This window comes from Lynx canadensis, chromosome F2 (genome assembly GCF_007474595.2).
Source record: "Lynx canadensis isolate LIC74 chromosome F2, mLynCan4.pri.v2, whole genome shotgun sequence".
Taxonomy (NCBI): Eukaryota; Metazoa; Chordata; class Mammalia; order Carnivora; family Felidae; genus Lynx; species Lynx canadensis.
In genome coordinates, this window is record NC_044320.2 from 78,977,753 (window position 1) to 79,004,008 (window position 26,256).

The 26,256-nt window shown below is 43.0% G+C and overlaps 1 protein-coding gene across 1 annotated transcript in view; it reads left to right on the forward strand.

Moving 5' to 3' along the window:
- PXDNL (peroxidasin like) overlaps window positions 1-26,256 on the forward strand; it is a 266,765-nt gene that overhangs the window by 193,727 nt on the left and 46,782 nt on the right. Inside the window, 1 exon segment of the mRNA XM_032591901.1 lies at window positions 3-810. Coding sequence (XP_032447792.1) covers window positions 3-810 — 808 coding nt within the window.

A 26,256-nucleotide genomic window follows, 5' to 3' on the forward strand; every position in this document is an offset into this window, starting at 1 on the left:
GGCTCTGAGGACCGGCCCGCCGTGGGCGCCCTCGGGAAAGCACCTGCTGCCCTTCGCGCCTGCCCGCCCACCGAGCGCGGCGTGCCCGGTCTGTGCCTGCCGCAGCCCCTGCTTCCTGGCCTGGGACCACCTGGCCAACTAGCAGCCGGCGCTCACGGCCATGCACACGCTGTGGCTCCGGGAGCACAACCGGCTGGCCGCGGAGCTGCGCGCCCTGAACCCCCACTGGGACGGAGACACCCTGTACCACGAGGCCAGGAAGATCGTGGGCGCCGAGCTGCAGCACATCACCTACAGCCACTGGCTGCCCAAGATCCTGGGGGAGCCGGGCATGAGGCTGCTGCGGGGGTACCGGGGCTACGACCCCAGTGTGAACGCGGGCATCCTGAACTCCTTCGCCACCGCGGCCTTCAGGTTCGGCCACACGTTAATCAGCCCGGTCCTGCAGCGGCTGAACGGCAGCTTCGGCGAGATCCCCGAAGGCCACCTGCCACTGCACGAGGCCTTCTTTGCGCCGTCCAGGATAATCGACGAGGGCGGGATAGACCCCCTCCTTCGGGGGCTGTTTGGCACGGCGGCCGAACTGCGGGTGCCGTCCCAGCTGCTGAGCCCGGAGCGGACCGAGAAGCTCTTCTCCAGCGCCCGCTCCGTGGCCTGGGATCTGGCGGCCACAGACATCCAGAGGGGGCGGGACCACGGCATCCCCCCCTACGCCGACTTCCGGGTGTTCTGCAACTTGAGCTCGCCGGAGAGGTTCGAGGACCTTCGGAACGAGATTAGAGACGCAGGGATTCGACAAAAACTGAAAAAGTGAGTGTGCAAATGCTGCCTGGCCGTAGGCGTTTCTCGGGAGCGGAGCGGGAGAAGCGTTAAAGGAGAGCTTTGCGCGGACGGGTTTGGCTGCCTGGGGGTGTGATTGCGGTCATTGCTGGGGCGGGAGGACTCAACCATCAAAGGAGGGGTTGCTAGACACGAAGCAGGAGCCCCCTTTGTGGCTCAGTACTGCTGCCTCTTTGCTAAGTACTTGTTAGTACGTCTCGACTACGAGACGAGGGGCTGGCGTGCCTGGCGCACGCATGCTCCCTGGTAACCCAATAAAGGCCTTTTCACTGATGTGCTAAGGTCACAAGTTCTGATGTAAAGCCTCGGAAAAGGCCATCCGTCACACGGGCTTTCTTAGGCAGGGCAAAGTAGTGAAATGAAAACAAAAGTTAGTTTTTGCCGAAAGGACAAACAATTCTAAATTTATCGTCAGAACGAAAGTCGAAGCTCATTCACTGTATCGTTCATGTCTTTCAGTAAAGCATTAGTATTATGTTCTCTTCTTTTCGTAATTTTTTAATTACTGTTTAATGTTTATTGTGTGTTTGAGAGAGAGAGAGAGAGCATGAGCGGGGGAGGAGCAGAGAGAGAGAGAGAGAGAGAGAGACAGAATCTGAAGCAGGCTCTGTGATAGGGTCCCCTCCCTAAGGAGGAAAAAAATCGTCAAGGCAACCTGGCTCTATGTGCACCTGAGAACATCCCTCATGACCTTGTAGCATGAGACCACTCAGACCGCATGTTTGTGTGTTACCATATATGGGAGACAAAGAAGGGGAAATATACTAAAAACTCCCCCCTGGGCTGTTTGGGGGCTCAGTTCTTCGCGTATGAACGCAACCGAGCCCCCAGTCGGGCCTCGAACTCGTATGTGAGATCATGACCTGTGAGATCCTGACCTGAGGTGAAGTCAGCGCTTAACCCACTGAGCCACCCAGGTGCCCCAATATTATGTTCTCTTTATGTGAGATTCAGATTAACTTTTACCAGTAGAGTACGTTTCCAGGAAACAACTCTACCTGTTCCTTATGCTCCCCACCATTCATCCCCTAAAACAATGAAAAAAGAAAAAAAATGTTTCATTAAGAAGTTTTGTCTATAGTAGGCTAAACATAGGCTTACGTGTTTATTAATAGCTTATGGTGTATTAATGGGACATCTTTCAGAGAAGCTTAAAATTGCAAATTATGGAGCTAATTGTCAATATTAGGACTTTTTTGGTAACACCGAAGATGTGAATGTGTTTATGCCACTAGAATCTGTTTCATAGTGATGTAGAATGTTAAACTGTGAAAATGATAATACATGCAGAACAAATCAGAGCATCCTTCAGGTTGAATTTGCAGAACATCGACTTTGGACTCAGGGAGACCTCGTTTAAATCATTATTCCACCCCCTATTAGTGCTGAGAGCTTGTGAAAAGTATTTAAACAGTTTAAGATCTCAGAATATCTATGTATGAGAAAGCACTGCGTCCTCAGAGTTGGGCATAGATGAAATTGTATAGAATGTATCAAATACCTACAGTTCTGGTGCCTCGTGGGCAATCAGTAAGTGTTAGCTGTGGCTCCGTTTATTATGGCAGGATCATTTCAGTTGTCAGCATCATTATTAGCTCGCACATCTGCTGTGATCCCGCCCTGTGCTAGGCACTGAGACCCGAGATGAAGGAAATAGCGTCCGTGCTCTGGAGAGGCTGACAGCCTGCTGGGAAGGCAGGGAGCTGGCTGTAATCGGTGTGGAAAGGGCTGTCATAGAGATGGGAATTGAATGTTATGGGAGCACAGAGCTGAGAAATGGAAGGTACGTGTGAGATACACAACAAGCTACTGATAAAAGATGCCATTTGATCTGCTCCTGGAATTTTCTGCGTGTGATAAGTTGAATGACGTGGGAACAGCGGGCAGCATCCCAGGGAGAGGGAAGAAGCAGGAACGTGTGGGGCTGTGTGGCAGGAGGCTGGGAGTAGGAAGGTGACCGGGGGTAGCTTTTAAAGGGCCCTGTGTGCCACGCGAGGGAGTTTGATCTTCCTCCTGCGTTTATTTATTTTTTTATTTTTTATTATTTTTTAACGTTTATTTATTTTTGAGACAGAGAGAGACAGAGCATGAACGGGGGAGGGTCAGAGAGAGAGAGGGAGACACAGAATCTGAAACAGGCTCCAGGCTCTGAGCTGTCAGCACAGAGCCCGACGCGGGGTTCGAACTCACGGACCGCGAGATCATGACCTGAGTTGAAGTCGGCCGCTTAACCGACGGAGCCACCCAGGCGCCCCTTTCCTCCTGTGTTTAAAGCAGGAGAGTGACCGAGGAGAGACTTCTCTGTGAAATGCTGACCTGCACCAGATCCCCGGGGAGGAGGAGAGGCTCCAGCAAGGAATTCCATGGTTTCTGGAACAATCCAGGTGGAGCGAGAAGGCAGCATAGATAGGCTCCTGATGGCATATGCAACACTTATCGGTATTCTAAACGTTTCCTGTGAAGACATGGTCTGCATAGAATAAACCTGGGGGCAAGGCTTGCTTTGCAATTCATTGGAGTCCCACTTCTCAATATGCAGCTTACTTGCAAATTCACCACCAATTATAGAGTAGCCGAAATGTGTCCTTTGACAATGTTCTCATCACAGGGGCGCATGGGTGGCTGAGTCGGTTAAGTGTCCCACTTTGGCTCTGGTCACGATCTCACAGCTGGTGGGTTGGAGCCCCGCTTCGGGCTCTGTGCTGATAGCTCTGAGCCTGGAGCCTGTTTCCGACTCTGTGTCTCCCTCTCTCTCTCTCTCTCTCTGCCCCTTCCCCACTCGCGCTCTGTCTCTCTGTCTCTTAAAAATAAATATTTTAAAAAACTAAAAAAAAAAAAAAAGTGTTCTCATCACAACGTCCTCCTGAATCCTAAAGCTCTCAGGCTGCTGGTCATTGATGGAAGTGACATTAGGCCGGAACATAGATACGGCCCCCTGCTGCAGGACACAGCCTCCCAGCGGCCAGTGCGAGGCAGGACTGGCCTCTGAGCCGGACAGTGGTCCATACACTGCACACTGTTCACACGACTGCCTGGCTTTCTGTGTGCTCCTTTATTTTATTTTATTTTATTTTATTTTATTTTATTTTATTTTATTTTATGTTTTTGTTTTTTTGTTTTTTTTTTTTTTTTCCTGTGTGCTTCTTTAATGCATTTGGGACCTTAACACTGAGTCTTCTGAAAACTGAACAAGGAGTCCTTATCCTGGCTTTGGGGGATACTGGAACCGTGGGAACTTTTGTGCAGCCTGGTGCGCGTTCTTAGCCCGAGGGGAGCAGGACTGACCAGGGTGGGTGGGTGCGGGGAGGCCAGGAGGCACAGCAATGCTACGTTCCCCTTAGGCTGCCACGGGTCTGACTCTGCCCTGGCTCTGGCCGGACATCCTTTGTGAGTTTGTGAAAGGGCAGCCACGGACTCATTCAGCCATGAGCACGAAACAGGTACCTTGGAGTCGTGTTGACGGTCTCCGTCTGCCAGTCTGTAGATTTCTGTTTGTCAGGGGCTGATGTCACTGGCTCTAACTAGGCCGATTTACACAGTTCTCTCTGTAGTCTCTCCTGTTACTTGTTACTTGTTTTCCTTTTCACGTTAGTTTGCAGGCGTGGCTTTAAGTTTGTTTCTAAACCTCTCCAGGCAAACGTGGAAGCAAGGAGAGCGCATCCCTAGGTCAACGAAATTAACGCTGTCCCGGAACATTAAACACTTCATAGTTCAGGTAATCAAGACAGATTAAGAATCGGCTAAAGCAGAGAGTCATAAAAATAAGGCCTAGGCTCGTCTTAGGTATTTCAGCTTCACACATTTGAGCGCACATTAAGTCCCGCAACTTGTGCTTTGGGGCAGGAGGGGGGGCGGGGAGGTGAGGGGCAGAGTCTGAATTCCGGTTTTGTTATTGCTGCTGTGACACAGACCTGATCAGGATTCCCAGTCACCGGGTTTGGGCATAAGCTCATGCCCAGGCTGAATCTTTTGTGGGTACGGGTTGGTTCCCAAAGGGGAATAGGAATGTTCCACGGAAGCGATGGTATGAATGCAGATTCCTTGTTTACGTTTCCCCCTACAGTTTATAGTTACCTAAGGCGCAGCTAATCGGCATTGGGGTTTGACTCTCCTTTTGACGATCCTTCCCCAAACCCTGAGTTTCGTTTTCACAGGACTGAGTAGTCTCCTCTTTTACACAAAGGTTTCATTATTTTACGTAACACATAATTAAATTACGTAATCCAAATCACAAGTATGGCTGTGATAAGCAAGTTTGTAAACTCCACTGATTCCCAGCTGACAGCTCACGAGGCTGCAGCTGCAGCTCGGGCAGGAGTCCCCAACCCCAGGGCCGTCCCCCCCCATCCACGTGGGCAGGACAGCAGCTCCGGCAGGAGTCCCCAACCCCAGGGCCGTCCGCCCCCATCCACGTGGGCAGGACAGCAGCTCGGGCAGGAGTCCCCAACCCCAGGGCCGTCCCCCCCCATCCACGTGGGCAGGAATGGGGAGCGCAGGCTCCACACCCAGCATGGACCCTGAAGCAAGACTTGATCTCATGACGGTGAGATCATGACCTGAGCCAAAATCGAGAACCAGACGCTTAACTGACGGAGCCACCCAGGAACCCCCACTTAATAGTTTTAATCGACATACAATATCTTCATATTCCAGAATATATCCCCCCCCCCATCTTTAAATGTCATCAGGTCTACAAAGCTAACGATTTTCTTCACTTGTGTTAATGTTGAAGGCTTGTGACAGTTTACCACCTGGAAGTAAAATCTGATTTTCCTTGTTGCTTGTACCTTCACGTTGGATCCTTTCGGTAGCTTTTAAAAAGCCGGAACAACGTGTGGAGATCCGTGCTATGACTTTCCTCTGAAACGACCACGAACAGCACGTGATCTGTCACAGGAAAGCCGCACTGGGACAGGGTTTTCCTCACCTTTCGGTTCATTTCAGTCGGAATGGGGAGGCGCTTTGGATTCTCCTCGAAGAGCTCAGGGTCGGGGGAATCACAACCCACATAACCCTCTCCTGTGACATGTGGAGCAGGGGCAGCTAGCAAATCGGTAAGGATTTCTTCACGAAGGTGGTGTCAAAACCCAGCCCCCCCATGCTGTTTCCCACGGTGGCTCATCAGTTTACATTCCCACCAGCAGTGCACCGCGGTTCCTCTTTCTCCGCATCCTCGCCAACATCTGCCGTTGCCTGAGTTGTAAATGTTAGCCATTCTGACAGGTGTGAGGTGATACCTCACCGTGCTTTGGATTCGTATTTCGTATTTGGACGAGTGACGTTGAGCATACAGAGAAACAAAAAAAACATTATTAGTTTTTTTACTTGAACCTTGAAATTTTTTCCCTATTTTTTAAAGTTTAAATCCAAGTTAGTTAACATATACTATAATGATGATTCGAGGAAAGAATTTAGTGATTCGTCAGTTACATACGCCGCCCAGTGCCCATCTCAACCAGTTCCGTCCTTAATGCCCATCACCGTGTAGCCCATTCCCCCCCAACACTCCTTCAGCAACCCTCAGTTTGTTCTCTGTATTTAAGTCTCGTATGGTTTGTCTCCCTCTCTGTTTTTATCTTATTTTTGCTTCCCTTCCCTTGTGTTCATCTGATTTGTTTCTGAAAGTCCTCATATGAGTGAAGTCATATGATACTTGTCTTTCTCTGACTAATTTTGCTTAGCATAATACACTCTAGTTCCATCCACGTCGTTGCAAATGGCAAGATTTCATTCTTTTTGATTGCCGAGTAATACTCCATTGTGTGTGTGTGTGTGTGTGTGTGTGTGTGTGTGTGTGTATCACATCTTTATCCATTCATCCGTCGATGGACATTTGGGCTCTTTTTGGGTTTTCCATATAGAGTATCGTGTCATCTGTGAAGAGTGAAAGTTTGACTTCCTCCTTGCTGAATTAGATATCTTTTATTTCTTTTTGTTGTCTGATTGCTAAGGCGAGGACTTCCAACACTATGTTGAATAACAGTGGTGAGTGGACATCCCTGTTGTGGCCTGACCTCAGTGGTAAAGCTCTCAGTTCCCCCCCTTCCTCCCTTTCCTCCCCTCTTCTTCTTTCCCTCCTTTCCCCTCCCTGCTTTCCCTTGTCTGCCCCTCCTTCCCTCTCTTCCTCCCTCCCTCTCCCTCTCTCTCTTCCCTCCTTCTTTCTTTCATTCTTTCCTTCCTTCCCTCCCTCCCTCCCTCCTTCTTTCCTCCTTTCCTTGTCAAAATGTTTTAGTTTTCAAAGAGTTAAAAGACCATACAAAAATTACTCAAAAATGAATTACTTATTTTTTAACTTTTTAAAAGATCTTTTAATATCTTTTATTTATTTTGAGAGAGAGAGAAAGAGCATGAGTTGGGGGAGGGGCAGAGAGAGAGACAGAGAGAGAGAGAGAGAGAGAGAGAGAGAGAGAGAGAATCCCAAGCAGGCTCCACACCGTCAGTGCAGAGCCCAATGCAGGGCTTGAACTCACAAACCTTGAGATTGTGACCTGAGCTGAAATCAAGAGTAGAATGGTTAGTCAACAGAGCTGACAAGGTGCCCTTATTTCTTTTTTTATGGGATTATTTTTACTCTTAAAAAAACATACTCTTTCTCTCTATTCTCTATTTCTCTCTATTTTTCTCTCTATTCTTTGAAAAACATATAATAAGCAGAACGTGAGGATTAATCATCCATTGAGTGGCCAACATAAATTCTCAAACAGAGAGAGGCCATTTTGAAAGCTATTTTTTGAATCCTCTTTTGAAAATATAACGTGTGCATTTTTTGTGGATGTGGTTACTTCTGTTCTTTAATAAGTGCGAGGTTTTTTGTCACCCATTCCCACGGGGATGTGCAGCTGCCTCAGCTTTTTTATTTATTTATTTTTTTTATTTTTTTTTTCAACGTTTATTTATTTTTTGGGGACACAGAGAGACAGAGCATGAACGGGGGAGGGGCAGAGAGAGAGGGAGACACAGAATCGGAAACAGGCTCCAGGCTCTGAGCCATCAGCCCAGAGCCTGACGCGGGGCTCGAACTCACGGACCGCGAGATCGTGACCTGGCTGAAGTCGGACGCCCAACCGACTGCGCCACCCAGGCGCCCCTGCCTCAGCTTTTTTAAAGAATGGCTTATAATTCGCCAAGTGAGTAATTTATATTCGGTACCTACTCCTATCTTGTAGCTGCTTCACTGGATACTGTTAAAAAAACAAAAGCACTTAGTTTCTCCTCTTTTCCACCCTGAGGTACCACAGGGTCAGACTGCAGTGACGGCTTCTCAATAGCTTACGTCTGTCTCTGCCCCCCTGCCCCCCACTCTGCTCAGGACTTGGCCATCGTTCCCTCAAGACTCCTGGCTCTTGTCCTTCTAAATGTCTCTCAAGCTTCCATACTCCTGCCTGCCTTAAAGGACCTTCCGTCACCATCAGCCCTTTGACTTCGTTGAATGGTTCGTATGTTAGCAAGTTCAGTTGCTGTGAAAACAGTGACTCTTAGCCACTTCATGCTAGACCACTTGGAAAACCTTCCAGAAGCTTCGAACCTTCTTTTGCAGAGAAACGCAGCAAAACTACACAACCCAGATTCTCCATGTATTATTAGAGGCCTCAGATTCTTAAAGCCGCCCATGGACGCTCCTCTCCCATTGATTTGGCACCCATATCCGTCCGGCACCCTCCTTTCCCCCTCGGGCCTACCACGCGTGTGCAGTGGGGGCTCGCCCGACTCATCTGTTGAAATGGTTGCTCCCTTAGCCGAAAGCAGCCCCAGACTGGAAACTCCCCTCTGTTCTTAGTCCTTGCTCAACTGTCCTTGTCTCCTGTCCCTATTGGAGGGAGCGACTTTGTTCTTTCAGTTACAGAAGGATACTCGACCGTTTAAATATAGCCAGGCCTCCAGAGGACCGGCATTTTCTCTCCACCTCTTATCTTTGCTCCTTTCTGTTCAGGATTTATTTTTCGTTCTCCCTCAGCTCCCTTATCTCCTGTTTTATACATATGGTGCACTGCAGACGGCTCTCTCTCAGCTCCCAAGGTCACATACAGGATTTCAGAGCACAGCCAGCCCAAGATTCCCGAGTATCGTATTTTCTCTAAACAATACTTTTAGAAGTACACCGTCTTACAATTATACCAACTCCTGTTGCTAGACCGTAAATGCCATTTTTAGAGCCTTTCCTCTCCTGGTCGCTTTCATTCCGTCACATTTCTGCCTTTCTAGGGAACATATTAATTCAATGACAGGGTTCCAAGAGTCTGTCCTTCTCGGTTGCAGAGAAATTGTCTCATTTATCTCTGAGTCCCCAGAGTTGAGCACATGGCCTAGTGCAGTGCAGCAGTTTGGGAGACACCAGGGAAGTGTGGCCGCCTGGCGAGGCTCGTTTTAGTTCCCTAAGGGCCCTGGGTTTGAAAATTAGTCTCAGTTTGAAGCCTCTGACCGGACAAAGTTTTCTTAGGTGTAAACCAAGTTTTTACACTTATCCATACCAATTTACTTTTCCATCAAATATTTAGTGGCCTCAATTAACTACGATGTATTCTAATTTTATATGTACAAAGGAGTGGAAAGGTACAGCACAGCAAGCCACATGTGTGTTCGATTCTTGCATTACCTTCACCCCAATTTCAAAAAATTAAAAACTCATTCAATCAACCTTGAAGCCCTGAAACAAGGAAAACACACGACTGAGCAAATAAAAAGTGACAAGAGGCCAATTAAAAATCAGGTTGTCAGTCAGTTATACCCAGAGGTCCCGTTCTTAGAAGGCACTCAAGACCGTTCATTTAGCAAAAACGGAATGCAAAATAATTAATTCAACACTTTAAAGCATGACATTTAATGACATTTAATTTAGCATCAGTTTGGTGGATGTTATCGTGATGAGTCTTAGTAATTGTGTTTTAGAAATGAATTTCTTTCAGAATCTGCCTTTATTCCTGCCTTTGAAAATTGAGGCTATATTAGGTTATTTTACCATGATAATCATTGAGGACATTTATACTATGTTATACTGTTATGCTATACATTATGGTAATATATACTAATATTATCCCATAACTTAATTAGTCCTGGTTCTATACAAGATGAAATTATATTTCTACATACTTTATAGAACACTTTATCATGATCAAAATATGTGCTTCGTTTTATTTTTAAATTCTATTTTGCCAAAAAATATATATCTGGATGCAATTTAGTATATTTCGCCTAAATCTCCCAATCTGACTAAACCAAAATTACATTTTTAATCATTATATGGCAACTGTAATATGCGGTGAAATGCACATTGTAAGTATACAGCGTGACGACTTTGAACAGTGTTCATACCTGTGTAATGATCACCTGGTAAAGACCGAGAACGTTTCCTCACCTCAGAAATTTACCTCTTGCTCTTTGCACTTAAGCTTCCCACCCAGGCCCTCCCCAGCCGCCCCAGATCAGGTCTCTATCACTGGTAGTTTCTGGGACTTCATGTAAAATGGAATCGTACCGTCTATACTCTTTTAGGCTTGGCCTGTTTTGCTCACCGTGCTTTTGAAAATTCATCCAGGTGTCAGCTGTAAACATAGATGATATATTTTGTTGTGAAGGTGAGTAGTAGTATTTGTATGGATGTACCCATATTTGTTTATTCATTCACCTGAGGTGGCCATTAGGATGTTTCTAGTGTTTGTTCTGAGTGATGCTGCCAGTGAAGACTCATAGGCAAGCCTTTGCATGGACTTCCGTGTCCATCTCTCTTGAATGGAAGTCTAACAGTGTATTTTCTGGGTCACTTGGGAGCTCTGCTTGTCTCTTCTTCAGGTTGATATTTTCCACTGATTTTTCTTTCAAGTTCACGGGCTCTTCTGCCGTCCTCAACCCCCTTTTACAAACGTCACGTGAAATTTTCATTTCAGTTACACCGGTCCCCGAATTCACATGTCTTTACGGTTGCCAGTTCTCTGGTGACGTTTACCGAAATGATACCTCATTAAGAACGTATCTTATTTAATTTTGGAGTACGTCGGTGAGAACTCCTTTAATGTCCTTTCCTGATCAGTTCAACATCACAGCCGTACTTTTGGAGTTGAGTAGCATTGACTACTTCTTTTCTAATGTGCGGACCACATTTTTTGTTTTCTGTCTTGTAACTCTTAAATGCATACCAACTACTGGGATGCCACCTTGGACTTGTATAAGTTTTTGCTTTATGGTTTTTCTCCCTGGAAATATGGAAAGCCCAGGGTGTTATCCACTGGGCCTCACTGACTTGAGCGGACCAGTCTCCAAGCTCTGTCTCCCATGCAGATGCTAGGCTTTAGGCTTTCTTGGAGTGTGTTTTATCCTTGTGAGGACAGAGCCGATCCGAAGACTTGGTGTTCTGTGCCTTGCCTGTCTGTCTCAGGTTACTAAGGTGTTACAGGGGTCTTCTGTTCTGATTCAACCCCCTGTGGTCGTTGCTGTCTCTAGGACTCAGGTATTCCCCTGACTCAAGGGCTGGCCCAGCCCCTCCCAAGTTCTGGCCCCCTCCCCTCTGTGTTTCAGCAGCTTCAGCTGCTCTGAATTCTGGTCAGGATCCCTCAGCACAGCACCACCTTGAATTCTAGCAACGTGCACGGCCTAGGGTAAGTTTTCCCCAGGCAGAAAGCTGGGCCTTTGTGAGAGGTTTCCCTTTCCTCAAGTCTCTTAGGTTTATGCTGCCTATTGTCCAATATCTGAAAACTATGCACTCCTATTTTGAACTCTTTTATGGTTGTTTGTAATGGAAAGACTAGTCTCTTTCTGTGGTAGGGTCCCCTCCATAAGGAAAACGAAAACAGAAACAAAAAACCTCAAGGCCACCTGGCTATACACATACATGACAACATCCCTCACGACCTTAACATGAGACACTTAATCAGACTGCATGTTTGTGTGTTACCATATATGGGAGACACAGAAGTAGAAAAAAAAAAAAAAAATATATATATATATATATAAAAAACTACAGGGGCGCCTGGGTGGCTCAGTCGGTTAAGCGTCCGACTTCAGCCAGGTCACGATCTCGCGGTCCGGGAGTTCGAGCCCCGCGTCAGGCTCTGGGCTGATGGCTCGGAGCCTTGAGCCTGTTTCCGATTCTGTGTCTCCCTCTCTCTCTGCCCCTCCCCCATTCATGCTCTGTCTCTCTCTGTCCCAAAAATAAATAAACGTTAAAAACAAAAAACAAAAAAAACAAAAAAAACTACAGGGGTGTAGTTCGGGGCTCAGTTCTTCAGTAGAAACCCAAATGAGCCGTGCCGGCACGAATAAAGTTGCTTCCTGGAAAGACAAGCCTCAGTGTCACAGCTCTCCATGTGTGAGAATCCTACCACGTTTCCAGTTACGACTCCACAGCCAGAAACAGAATCTCATTCTCACGTAGGTAGTTGTTTCCCCTATGATTCAGCCTTAGTGCAATTGTTTACACAAAAGTTGTTACCTTCCTTAATTAAATCTGTATTTTAGGTTTCTCTCTACCTCCACCTGACTTTTAACCGCCATTCTCTCTGTGTTTTCCTCCGCTGCATTCCTGTTCTCTTACAGCATCAGAATTATGGCAGAGCACAAATTAGAGCATGTCACCTCTGCTTAAAAACATCGTGGGATTTCCTCTTTCCAATTAGGTTAAGAAACATACTGTACTTGGAGACAAGTCCCTTTAGACTCTGACAGGAACCTACATTTCCAGCTCTGTTTCTTGTTTTCCAAACCAAACCCCGGGCGTTCTGTGCGTTACCTGTTTCACCGTTCACTTTTGCCCTTTCCCCGAGAACGCCATGATCTTTCTGGCATTTGTGTCTTTGCATAAGCTGTTCCTTCTGCCTGGAAAGCTTTCCTCTCCTTCACCTCCTCCGTTAAGACACCTCAGTCTTTCAGATTCAAATCAAAGTTTTTGAATATTGTTACCCCTGCAGAGCAGACTTTCCTCCGTGGTCTGTAGGCACTTTGTTCTTACTTACAGCAAAATACTTCTTACCGTAACTGCTTATGTGCTCAAACTTTTCATTGAACTCTGAGCGTCCTGAAGGAAAATACCGTATCTCCTTAAACTTTCTATCCTTCACATCTGTCAGCCTTCCTATCTAACAATGCCTGGTTCTTCGCAAATATTTGTTAGAGTACATATTTTTTTGTTGTCTTATTTTCTTTTTGGTTTCGAAGGATTTTAATTCTTCTTGCTTTAGATCACGGATTTGGGCTATGTAAATCTTTACAAATAAATTTAAATTGAAGTAAATTGTAATATGTTACATAAATAATTTTTACTATATCTTAACTTAAACAACTACAAAAAAAAACCCTGTAAAAATTGCAGTGTAATTTGTGATGATAACATGAATAGAATATGAGCATTGGGAATTATTTGCAACTCATTTACCAGTTAAGGAATTAAGTCTGAATTTTAAATAGGCAAGTTTATTTTCTCTTATTTTATCATGACTTCTGGCCATTAACAGTACCCAGTAGAGAATCACTTTAAGGACAGTAGTAGTCTAACATGTTTGATCAACTTTTTATTTTTTAGCCCAAAGCCTAAATAAAATACGTTGGTTGAGTATCGGACCTGATGGGTGTATGTTCATACATGACCTGTCTGTGAAGATCGCCTTAGAATAGTTAGGGCAAAAACATTCATTAAAATACTAAAAAATAAAATGTAACTAAGAATTTCCTTCCCAGCTGTCCCAGTGGAAAAGTTACTTTTCAGAAGCTAAAAATATAATCAAGTCCCTGGTTTTCTCCTGTGACCTAAAAATAGAAAATTGCTTTGCTACAAGCTCTTGAGAAGAAAAGCAAGGCTAATTTCGACTGACATATGCCTTGTTTACTTACTGTTTACTTCCCGATAAATGTTCACATGCATCCCGGCCTCTCAGGACTCAGTTACCACTGAGTTGTGTGGAAATACAGGTAGCTTGTGCTCTGCTAAGGAAGCTCTTTGGGAACAGTGGGGGTCTTCCCAGGTCCCCATGTCACACTGTCCCAGAACACGCCTGCAGTGTGCGGCCAGTGGGGGCGTCTCAGCGCACAGCATCTGACTTGACGTGTGAAAAGGGAAAAAAAACTGCAGCTTAGCTATTTCGATCACAAATCAAACATAAATGAATGCTATATTCGGATTGCCCATCAAGTCTATCCTTTTTTTCTCGGAACCGTGGGTGGTCTGTTGAAGCCGATGTCCCTGACTGCGGGCCTGTTTATTGCCAATCTATAGAACACGGTTATTTCTCAGGCAAGTGGAGCTAAGATCCATTAGTGTCAGTACCTGTAGCAAGAGAGGCACATGCTACCCTAATGTGTTGTAATCTTATATAATCTTCCCTTAGAAAAGAAAGAAAGGAGCAGTGGGGGCGCTATGGAATTATATTGTGACAGTCCCATTATCCAGTGACATTATGCTAGTGATTTAGAGGGGGGCAGGCTAACTGCCCTGAAAGTCAATTGAAGTAAGTATGGGTCTCGTTAGGCAACGATAGATCTTTTTTTTTTAAGTTTTCCAAAGCTATTTTTTTTTCTCTGCTAAAAAAGAAAAAAGAAAGTGATAACATAGCCACATGTTGCCTGTTTTCCGATACATCTTGTTCCGTTGTGGTGTTTCCTACTTTTCATGTCTGTTGAGTTATTCTATGACATTGTTTTCTCCCCTTGGAAACCCAATTGTATCCTGTCTGTTAATCCTTCAATGTCCTCTCTTATGTAATTTCACCTTTTATTTAAAAAAATGTTTAACATTTATTTTTGAGAGAGAGAGAGCATAAGTGGGGGAGAGGCAGAGAGAGGGAGAAATAGGATCTGAAGCAGGCTACGCTCTGTGAGTGCCTAGCCCGATGGGGGGCTTGAACTCAGGAACCATGAGATCACGACCTGAACCAAAATCAAGAGTCGGCCGCTTAACCGACTGAGCCACCCAGGCACCCCTTCACCTTTTATTTTTTAATTAAACATAAGGTTTCTTTAAAATTTTTTCTGGTTCCTTCTTGTGTCCCATAATTTTCTTAACCCCCTTGTTTCTAATTTCTTTAATTTAATAAATCCTTTTTTTTTCTAAATTCTGTTATCAATGTCTTAGCTTTTCTGTTTGCATGAAGAGCATTGCTCCCCTCAGTATTAGATCAATTCCACAAACATTTGTTAGGTTACTCTTATTTATAAACCAGGATTGGGAAAGGGGAGGCAGCGCAGAGGAATTAAATGGCATTGCCACATGTGACAATCTCTCAAGTGCGATTTTGAAGAATCTGTCAGGTGCCGTTTCAGTCATCGTGAGGACTCTTTTGTGCTTTGCCCAGCATCTGGAACTGCGTTTACAAAGTCAGGGGACCCAGAATTGCAGGGCTTAGCATGTATCCATACGCACATTTTATAAGCACATGTAGCCACGTGGACACGTCACAGGTTCTTTCTAGGGCCTGGGGAGGGACCCCGGTGGTTCCAGCTCTGAAGAGTTATTTTCATTTGCCTCGTGGTAAGTCTGGCTCTGGGCCATTACTCAGTAACTAGACCTACCCACCACAGATACTTTTCCTTGTCCAAGCACGTATCTCTTAGGGTTGCTGAGTCTATGGCATCTTTGTAACGGGTGAGGCAGAGCGTTGTGCCCGTTTGGGTCCGTCCCAATTTGTACCTGGGGCTCTTCCAAGGAGAACAGATAAGTGGTAATGAGAGAAAGGCCCAATCCCTTGGGGAGCCCCTGGGCAGGCCAAAGACTCCCAGGCGTATGTGACACTAGGACTAGGGCCTGTACCCCTGGACGCATGAGACTGAAACGGCGCTATAAATGCTAAAACTTCAGAGTAAATGTGAATACTCCTCAATCCAGACTCCAGCATAAGGTTTGGGAACCTATAGTTCACAGGCTGGCCACCTGTTCTCATAAATAGTTTTATTGTTACACAGCCATACCCATTCATTTGCACATTAACTGTGATCAGTTTTCCATTATAGTGGCAGGGTTGAGTAGTTGCAATAAAGATTGTGTGGCCCGAAAAACCAAAAATATCTATTACCCGCTATTTAAGAACAAGGTTGCTGATGCCTGCTCTAGTAAAATACAAACACAATAGAAGAGTGATATTCTTTAATGAATTCTTCTAATTTATCTCAAGATTTGGGAAGGAAACTTTATTTTAGGCTTATAATTTTCTCATATCAAAATAAGACACTCACATATCAAATTATCTCAAAATGGAAGTTAGGTCTTTCTTGTTAATCTTAAATTTTATGGATTTTATAAGACAACCATTTAACACATGAGGTGCTGTTTTTGTTTAAATGGTTTATGTTCCAAAATGAACAGAATAGTTCGGGTGGAACTTTCCTATATATGCCATGAAGACTTACCCACTTTCTAGGTCATTATTTTGTGAACTAGTGTTAACTTGGCCAAGCACAAACAGCTGCCAAGTGGAGAATTTATCTGATTCCGAAGTCTAGGCTTTATCCACAGCCCAACTAGAGTAATATATAGCTCTGCATTGTTTCCTCTGATTGCTGTAACAAATTATCACAAACGTGGTGACTTAAAATGACATTAATTATCTTAGAGTTCTAGAGATGAGAAGTCTGGAATATGTCTCATTGGGAAGAAATCATGGTGTCCCTTTCTGGGGGCTCCAGGAGAATCTATTTCCTTGCCTTCCTAGCTTCTAGAGACTTCCTGCCTGCATAGCTTGGCTTGTCTACTGTCTTCAGAGCCTGCAATGGCGGTTGAGTTTCTCACATGACATCATTCTGACACTATTCTGTGGTCAACTCTCCCTGACCCATGCTTCGGGCTCTTACCTACTTTGAAGGACCTGTGTAATCACACAGGTAACCCACAGTCATCTGCCATCTCAACATTCTTAATTTACTCACATTTACGTTTCTTTTGCTGTGATAGTTAACATACTCCCAGTCCAGGGATCGGGACGTGCTCATCTTTGTAGGGGGAAGTGGAGGTGAGAGGTTCATGGTCATTACACAAAACTTACCATTGCCAGTATTTTCTTTACTTTTTAAAAAATTGTCGGTGGTGGTGTTTTGCATTGGCTTTAGAACAGAAGGAGACTGCGAGAAACATTTTAATCCAGCACATACAAATAAAGACTCTGATATCAGACCACAGGAGTTCTGGGCACTCTCGGACTCCTTCTCACTGTGTCGCTCTTTGTAACCTTTCCTAGTCTCCTATTTGTAGTTTCTAAAATGAGGAATGACATGTTTAAATGAAGCTGCTTCAGGTTCCAGTTGCCAGTAGTGTTGATTCAGGAGAATTAGAGAAAAATATTCTGCAAGTAAAGCTGGAAAGAATGTGTCTCCGTGGGAGCGAGTCTTTCCTTTTCTGTTCATGGTAGCATGACATACACGTGAAAGGTACACTTCAGATTGGAAGCGAAACGGACTGACTTTATATTATGCAAAAATCTTAACAGGTCGTGTGTAACTCGAAAGTTTTTTTCTCACAACATACATACCAAAATGGAGTCGGGATGATCCATTTGTGTAATCTCTAGTCTTGGTGTTAGAATTATTGAGGAGCTTTGGTATTCATGTCCATGACTATCAAGCAATTTCTCCGAACTTCACAATACAAGACACACTGTTGTCAGTGTTGAAAATCCGTGCTTTGTGCCATTTAATTAGGGCAGCTGGTTGCCTCACTGAACAGATAAAAAGCCCAGGAGACCTTGAATGTACATCTTCACTTGTTGGCTGCAATTGCAGAAAGCAGCTGATGTGGTTTTCTGCTTTAGTGGATGAGAAAAGCAATAATAACTTTTATCACGCAGAATTCGTAGAATACACGGAAAGTATTTTTAAGTGCTTGATAAGTTAAAGGAAAGAAATGCGTGAATTAATGTTCGTACTTACCTGAGAGTATTAGAGAAGCTGTAGGACCCAGGTGATGTATCTCGTGATGTATCACCTGGTCCTTTTCTAGGCTCAATAGTGACTTTGAGAACTTGGGCTAATTTAATGGCCTGCGTAGGTTTCCAGTTCCTTAAGCGTGTTATTCATCAGCTATGACATGGGAAACTCCTAGAACGTGCTAAAATAGGCACGTTCAAAGGAGCCTTTGAAAATATTTGAGTGTGAGGTAGACATAAGCTGATCGGAATCAGTTTAGAATGTTTTTAAATATTGAATTAAGTCAATAATTGCTTTCATTCTATAGAACACCAGATGTTCTTTGCAAATTTGGGATGGCTTGGTCAAAATCCCCATTACTGCATTAACTCTGAATGGTACTTTGTAACCTTTTTTAGCTAAGGTAGAATTTTTTTAAGTGTGACATCTATAGTCAATGAATTCACCAGCTTATTTTCTATCTTGAAGTACCTGAAGTAACATTTGAAAGTGCAATTAAAATATGTAAACATGTTGTGCTGTATATAATATTAAAATTTTTCTTTGTTGTTCTTACCTATTCCATTATTGGAAATAACAGAAAAGCAACTTTAAAAAGAGTATGACATGTTCTATAAAGAATTTGACTAATAGCCTCCTTTCAGTGACAGTTTGACTTTAAGAGAATTTCTTGGGAAATAACCAATTCAGTAAAGTAAGCCTCTTTTTGTTGTTGTTGAACTTTTTCTTAGACCTATTGAATAAAAAGTAAAAATACAAAGGAGGGTTTTAAACATTAAAAAGCTAAAAATAAAGGGCAATTTTTACATGCCATAAAGGACAAAGAAACTAAAAGCCGGGGAGAAATCAGTGGTGAATGCCGTCTTGGCCCAGGAGTTATGATACATGAATAGTGGTTCTAGAAATCAGAGGTGGGGGTTTTACTGCCCACCTAGGGCCAGGAGAAGCCTCCCACCTATTGTAGGCAGAGGGCTGAAACAGAGACGCCTGCACAAAGGTGGCTTCATCTATTCAAAGGATGAAGGGAATGAGAAAAGCACTTTCCATCAGGAAAGAGGAAACAGCAAGACAGTTTCTTGACTAACCGTCAGGGGTTGATGCTGGAATGGAACACGAGGCTTTGTGAAGTATTTCTGAAAGCCCGTGTTACACAGGAGAGAAATGTGAATTTACTCAGATGCCGTGATGCTGGAAAGAGCAGCAGCGTGGAGACCACCCCCGGGACGTGTGAGACCATGAAGATCTTGGCAAAAGCTCGGGTGAAATCACCGTGTAGATTTTCCACAAGCTGACGTGTACGGACAATCAGAGGAAAGACAAAACAGACTCCTAGGATGTTGTCTCCGTCACATATGCACACCAGTTAAAAACTGATGGGGTAAGTAAATAGCCAGAAGATAGCCAGAGATGAGAACAAATGAAAAGCAGTAAAACAAAACAAAACAAAACAAAGAATCAGGATGTGAAATCAAGGGAGATGAGGTCAGTATGAAAGATACTGTAAAGGTAATTAAGTAAGTAAAAGAATGTGTAGATACCATGTTAAAAGATACTGTGAAAGTAATTAAATAAGTAAAGGAATGAATAGATACCACATTAAAACAAAAGGAAAATGTAAGAAATACAGATATTTGAAAAATAAATAGAATTTTCAAACATGATATACAACTACTTAGAATAAAGAATTAATGAACTGGAAGAGAAACTCAAAGGGATCATTCAGCGTGTAATACTAACTGATAAAAAGAATAAATCATAAGAAAGATTCAAAAACACGGGGTGCCTGGGTGGCTCATCGGTTGAGTGTCCGACCTCTTGGTTTCAGTGCAGGTCATGGGACTGAGCCCCAAATTGGGCTCCACAATCAGCATGGAGCCTGCTTGGGATATTCTCTCTCTCTCTCTCTCTCTCTGCCCCTCCCTTGCTCATTATCTCTCTCTCTCTCTCAAAAAAAAAAAAAAAAATAACAGACATGGAGAAAGATTGCAAATGCCAAATATTTATAGACATTTCAAAAGATAGAGAAAGGAATGCAGGCAAGACACAATGGAAGAGTTAATGGGAGAAGAGTTACAGAATTGAAAGACTTCAGTCCTCAGATTGAATGAGCAATGTACCCATCTACTGCTTACCTAACTTAGAGTATAAAACAAACCTGTGTCTTTGAAGCCTGCATGGTTAAGATGGGCTAGGTTATGGTCATCAACAACCACAAATCTCACAGGCTGAACTTGGCAGACATTTATTAATGGCTGACTCATGTTAAGTGTCTAACTGAAGTTGGAAAGAATAAATATAAAAGCAAAAATTAATAAAGTGGAAATGTAAAAACTGAGAGTAATTAATATATCCAATTGCTAGAAACAATAAAAACACAAAATAAGCAGACTTTTTAAAAAATTGCTATTTTTATTTTTATGAAAATAATTTTGAAAGTCTTATTACATAAATAATTTCTTAATTGATCTTAGGATAATGAAAAATACAATGCCAAATTAGAGCCTTTAGAAATTTGAAATCGTCAAAGAAAAGCAACCAAATAGTCTCTGGGCTCTAAGTAAGGCAAACTCAAATTGTAAGGAGCACATTGTATTGTGGAATATATAAAGAGATGAAACTCTACTCAGTTTATTGGATGAAACCAGCAGACCTCTGGTAATCAACCTTAAGACAACATCAATAAAATCATATCCTAGTATCTCTTTTTTGGTAAGGAATGAAAAATGTTTAAAGTGCTTCTCCATCAAATCACGAATAGTAATAGAATAATCTAACATAATTAAAGGAGAGATGATTTCAGGAATGTAAGAATGAGTCAGTATCAATATAATGAACACAATAGAATGTCCAATTATAAAACCCATACAATCATCTGAGAATGTGACAAAGTGACATTTGGTAAAATTGAATACACATTCAAGATGAAAGTCCTAACAGCCACAACACCTACAATAACAACAACGGCAGCATAATTCTTAGTATTCAGGGAATAGAAACATCTTTGACCATTATATTCACCAGTGCGTTCAATTATTAATTAAGCTAATTAATAAGTATTTATGAACTGTCTGGTCTGTCCTTGCTATTTGCTTAATAACAGGCACACAGTCAATATTCTAGTGAAAAAGGCAAATAACTAGCCGTTGTGTGACCAGTCCCCTTCTGTTACCTCTGTGACAAACACTGCTGAACTCTCACAGACTCTTTCATGCTGAACCCGGATATGACCTCAGAATTCTTCTGGACGTGGTTCTCATGGCAACCAGCAGTCGCTCCCATTTGATTGGACTTCGCACACCAGAGGTGACCTCCTCACGACCCCTCACTACAACTAGTCCCATCTGGAAGCCTGGGAAGGCTCTATTACCAGTAGTTTATGTGGCCTTTGAATTTCAATGCAATGCGCCATGTTGGGAAAAGCGAGTGATAGGAGATACGAAATGGGGACTGCTTATTCTCGTAATTTGCGAATTTTCACCATTTTAGAATGTTGTCTCGAAGGGAGAATTGTAAGAGGAGGTGAAGATGATGAGATGTTAGCAGTGTCAGAGTTTGTGGTGGGTTTTATTTGCTCTGTGAAGAAGGGTCACAGTCATCTGTGAAGGTGCAAGGGTAGAGCAATGGGAAGTTGGATTTGGGTGGAGAACGTCTAAAATAGCAATGGATCAGAGTGGAGGAGGTTCAGACGGAGTACCAAACCAAAATTGTTTTGCAGCTTTGGAGATACAAATGAAATTTATAAATCAAATGTTTACAGTTAAGATCAAGTAGGGTAATAAAAATAAAATGTTTATCACTTAACTGACATATAGAAAAGACTCTCCTCTATCTACTCTCTATATCTGTCTATCTCTCAACCTACCTACCTACCTATAAGCTATCTATCCATATCTTTCTATCTATATCATTTACCTATTTTTCTATCTACTCTCCATCTATTTGTCTATCTATTATCTATCTTCCATCTATCTAATCTAATCTATCTGTCTTGCTACAACTACAATGACCTATGGAGCAAGACTTTGGAGACTTAGAAGAAATCTCCATTTTTGTGGATACACTTTTATATACTATAGTTTGTGTTTTAAACACCTGTTTAGGCCTTCTGGTGGGCCTGTGCATTTTAGACCAGAGTGTGTCAATTAGTTCTATTCTTTTTTTTTTTCAATGTTTATTTATTTATTTTGGGACAGAGAGAGACAGAGCATGAACGGGGGAGGAGCAGAGAGAGCAGGAGACACAGAATCGGAAACAGGCTCCAGGCTCTGAGCCATCAGCCCAGAGCCTGACGCGGGGCTCGAACTCACGGACCGCGAGATCGTGACCTGGCTGAAGTCGGACGCTTAACCGACTGTGCCACCCAGGCGCCCCAATTCTATTCTTAATTCCAGACTAGCGTTTAGAAAACTCCAGAAGTTATTAAGAATTTGTGGATTATAAAAAGGGTTGGGGCACCTGGGTGGCTCAGTCAGTTGAGTTTCTGACTTTGGCTCAGGTCATGATCTCACGGTTCGTGGGTTCGAGCCCCACGTCAGGGTCTGAGAACTCAGAGCCTGGAGCCTGCTTCAGATTCTGTGTCTCCCTCTCTGTCCGCCCCTCTCATGCTCTGTCTCAAAAATAAATAAACACTTAAAAAAATTTTTTTAACAAAGGGTTCATTGTGTATATGTCATAATCAGAATTAAACCAGTAGCTTATTACTGTATTTCCTTAAGTGTGGGATGCTTACCACAGGATGTATATTAGATAATTTTATGTGGTTTGTAGACATGACATTCAGTAATATTTTCTCATGCAGTGAAAAGTGTATTTCCTTTCCTCTTCATCTTATTTTTCTGTGTCCCTGGTTATGATATGATGAAAAGTCTCTTTAGGGCTTTTCATGTCTTTAACATCCAATACTTACTTGTTAAGGAATCTTTTAAATAAAAAGAGAACACTTCTTAGAGCCAGAGATTTCAAAGGGTTGCTACTATGTGAGTAGAATTAATAAAAATGTTTTGTTCAGTATTTGTATTTTATCCTGACTATGAAAAATATACCAGAAAAGCAAATTTCTCATCTACGGCTACCACTGGGGTAAAATAGAGGAGGGATTTAATTGTTACTCGTTGCCATGCTGTAAATTTGCGGATATTATTTTCCTGCAAGATACTCTTGAGGAATCTTTTTCAAATATGTTACTGTTCCATGTGCATGAGTTTCTGATGGGGACAAACCTGTCCTTTTCACGTGAGGGAGTCCTTCCTAGTCTCCATGACTCCATGACTGCAGTATCTCTGTCTTGCTCTTGGATTCTCTGCTTTGGTTTTATGCTTTTATTCTTCTGTTTCTTTCTATTCTTTATTCTAGTCTTTTGCCCCTTCTCTTCCGCTTTTCTCCTAACTGATCCCAAGATAGAGTATCAATGATGATTTGTATTATTATAAAATATATAATTAGAGTCTTATAAGTATATAATATATAGATTATATATATAAATATATATATTTATATATAAATTATAAATATATAATTAGAGTCTTATACTCTGTACTCTGCTTCTGAAAATTTGATGACTATTAGCATTTTTAGTTGTCTATAAAATATTATGTATTAGATGATTATGCTTAGATTATATTATGCTTAGATTATAGATTATGCTTAGATTATATTAGATTATATTATGCTTAGATGATTTTCTTCATACAAAGTTGTAGTAGCAAGAAAAGTTCCTCTTCTTGTGAAAGCAAAAAATGGATTGTATTATATATTTGTTCAAAAAAAGTGATACTTTATTTTCCCCCTTTGCCTAATTTTCTGTGCTATTTCCATTACAGAGGTAATGTTTCTTAAAGACAGAGCTTTATGGTGCTCCAAAATGCATAAAATCTCAATTGTAGAGGAATTTTAAAAGAAAAAAAAATATGATGTCATTAAAATCTTTCAGGAGGCAGGTACAGTCCTGAGATAAGCTTCTGTTAAAAAGTTTTTTTGCCCCGCATCAGGCTCTGGGCTGATGGCTCAGAGCCTGGAGCCTGTTTCCAATTCTGTGTCTCCCTCTCTCTCTTTGCCCCTCCCCCGTTCATGCTCTGTCTCTCTCTGTCCCAAAAATAAATAAACGTTGAAAAAAAAATTTAAAAAAAAAGGGGCGCCTGGGTGGCGCAGTCGGTTAAGCGTCCGACTTCAGCCAGGTCACGATCTCGCGGTCTGTGAGTTCGAGCCCCGCGTCGGGCTCTGGGCTGATGGCTCAGAGCCTGGAGCCTGTTTCCGATTCTGTGTCTCCCTCTCTCTTTGCCCCTCCCCCGTTCATGCTCTGTCTCTCTCTGTCCCAAAAATAAATAAACGTTGAAAAAAAAAATTTAAAAAAAAGTTTTTTTGAGGAATTTCACCTCCCCGTTAAGGAACTCACATTTCTTTCTGGTGTTTAGGTGACTTTAAGTCAACCATAAAGTTACATTGGACGATGTGTCTGATGTGACTAGTCACACTGGTGACGTAGTATGTGCTCATTGTTTTAATTTCTTTAATGGTTTTGTCATTTGCTTCTGTCAAATTGAAGCAATCATCCTGAGGCAGAGGGAATTTTTATTTTGTGTGAGAGTACGCAAGGGCATGTTGCTTTTTTGAAGGACACGTTTCATATTTTTCTCTCCAAAAGCTACTAAATGATCACATTTGTTCTAAAAATTCAGAAGAGGGTGGGAAAGCTTTTCCACAAGGACACCCTCTCCCAAGGCACCATTCCTTAGTGTTTGTGGTAAAGCTTTGTATTTGTTTCAGTAAAATTATATCTTGCTACATTATCTGTTTTTCACTTTGAATCAGGAACCATGGAGAGCCCTGAAAAAAAAAATTCTATACAGGACCTTCTCCCCTGGTGTCTGTCAGAGCCATCCAACTGAAAGGTCTTATTATTCCTCCTTCTAAAGCAGACTCGAAGTCAGACTGTTGTTAGGAAATTAGATAAAGATGGACGCTGTCATCTTTGGGGCGTGCAATCGTTCATGCCGAGGTTTGCAGATCTTTTCTTTCAGCTCTTTGTGCATCAGAATTGTAATAGAAATACCACTCTCAGCGTAGCTGGACTTTGTTTATTTACTCTTCTCGGTCTGTGTCTGGCTTTTTTTGCAGTGATGGAAAAGGTTAGAAGCTAAATTCTATTAAACACAGTTAAATGTTACATTAGCAGAGCTTGGAGACCGTGAAGACGGTTTTCACACTTGCTTTGGGCATTGCACACTAATGTGCCACTTAGGCCAACGTTATGATCCCAAGCACCTGGAACGTTCCAGTTTGCTCCCACACTGCACACCAAGGAGGGTGGTGTCACTGCTATTGTCAGTGTAGGAGCAGCACTGATCAGGTGCCGTCCCAGATTATGCGACTTTTTACAGTCATAACCATGCCGCCTTTGTGTTGGGTTACTCCTTTCAAGTATGGAACAAACGTTGTTGAGTGTTTGAGTATTAGCTTTGGGGAGGAAATTGAAGAAGTGAATTGAGGGGCGCCTGGGTGGCTCAGTCAGTTGACCGACTGACTTCAGGTCATGATCTCACATCCATGGGTTTGAGCCCCACGTCGGGCTCTGTGCTGACAGCTCGGACCCTGGAGCCTGCTTCGGATTCTGTGTCTCCCTCTCGCTCTGCCCCTCGCCTGCTCTCTCTCTCTCTCGCTCTCTCGCTCTCTCACTCTCTGCCTCTCAAAAAATAAAACATTAAAACATTAAAAAAAAAGTGAATTGATATACCAAAGAAATTAAACATAGAAGCTGGTTTATAGTCTTACTAGGGACTAATTATAACCAAGAAAGAAGAAATACGAGGCCTAGAATTTTAAAAATTAAAAAACTAGAGCTGACATTCTCCTGAGTAATGCAGATGAATGGGTAACAAATGTTTGGAGAACTTACAGATTTCAGACCTCCCTCTAATGCGGTACCAACCAATATGGTTGGTACCTATACTAAGTGTCTTTAAAAGGCTCATAGTATTTCCTGGAGCTATGCAGTGAGCCACAATAAAAGCAGTAAGTTACAATAGGGATAGGAGTGGATTGGTTAAAAGGTGAAAAACAGGGGCGCCTGGGTGGCTCAGTTGGTTAAGCGTCCGACTTCAGCTCAGGTCACGGTCTCGCGGTCCGTGAGTTCGAGCCCTGCCTCGGGCTCTGGGTTGATGGCTCAGAGCCTGGAGCCTGCTTCCGATGCTGTGTCTCCCTCTCTCTCTGCCCCTCTCCCATTCATGCTCTGTCTCTCTCTGTCTCAAAAATAAATAAACGTTAAAAAAAAAATTTTTTTAAAAAGGTGAAAAACAAATCCATATCAAAGGACTGACATTAACAAAGCCACGGTTACACTCTATGAGAAAGTTCAACGTTCTAATTTCTAAAACCTCAAACTACCATTTCTTTTATGAGCTCTTAACAATTCACAGACTTTTTTTTTTTTTTTGAGAGAGAGGAAGAGAGTGCAGGAGAGCAGGGGAGGGGAAGGGGGAGAGAGAGAGAGAGAGAGAGAGAGAGAGAGAGAGAGAGAGACTCTTAAGCAGGCTCCGTGCCCCACTCAGGTTCTGCCACCCCTTGATTGTTAGATCATGACCTGAGCCG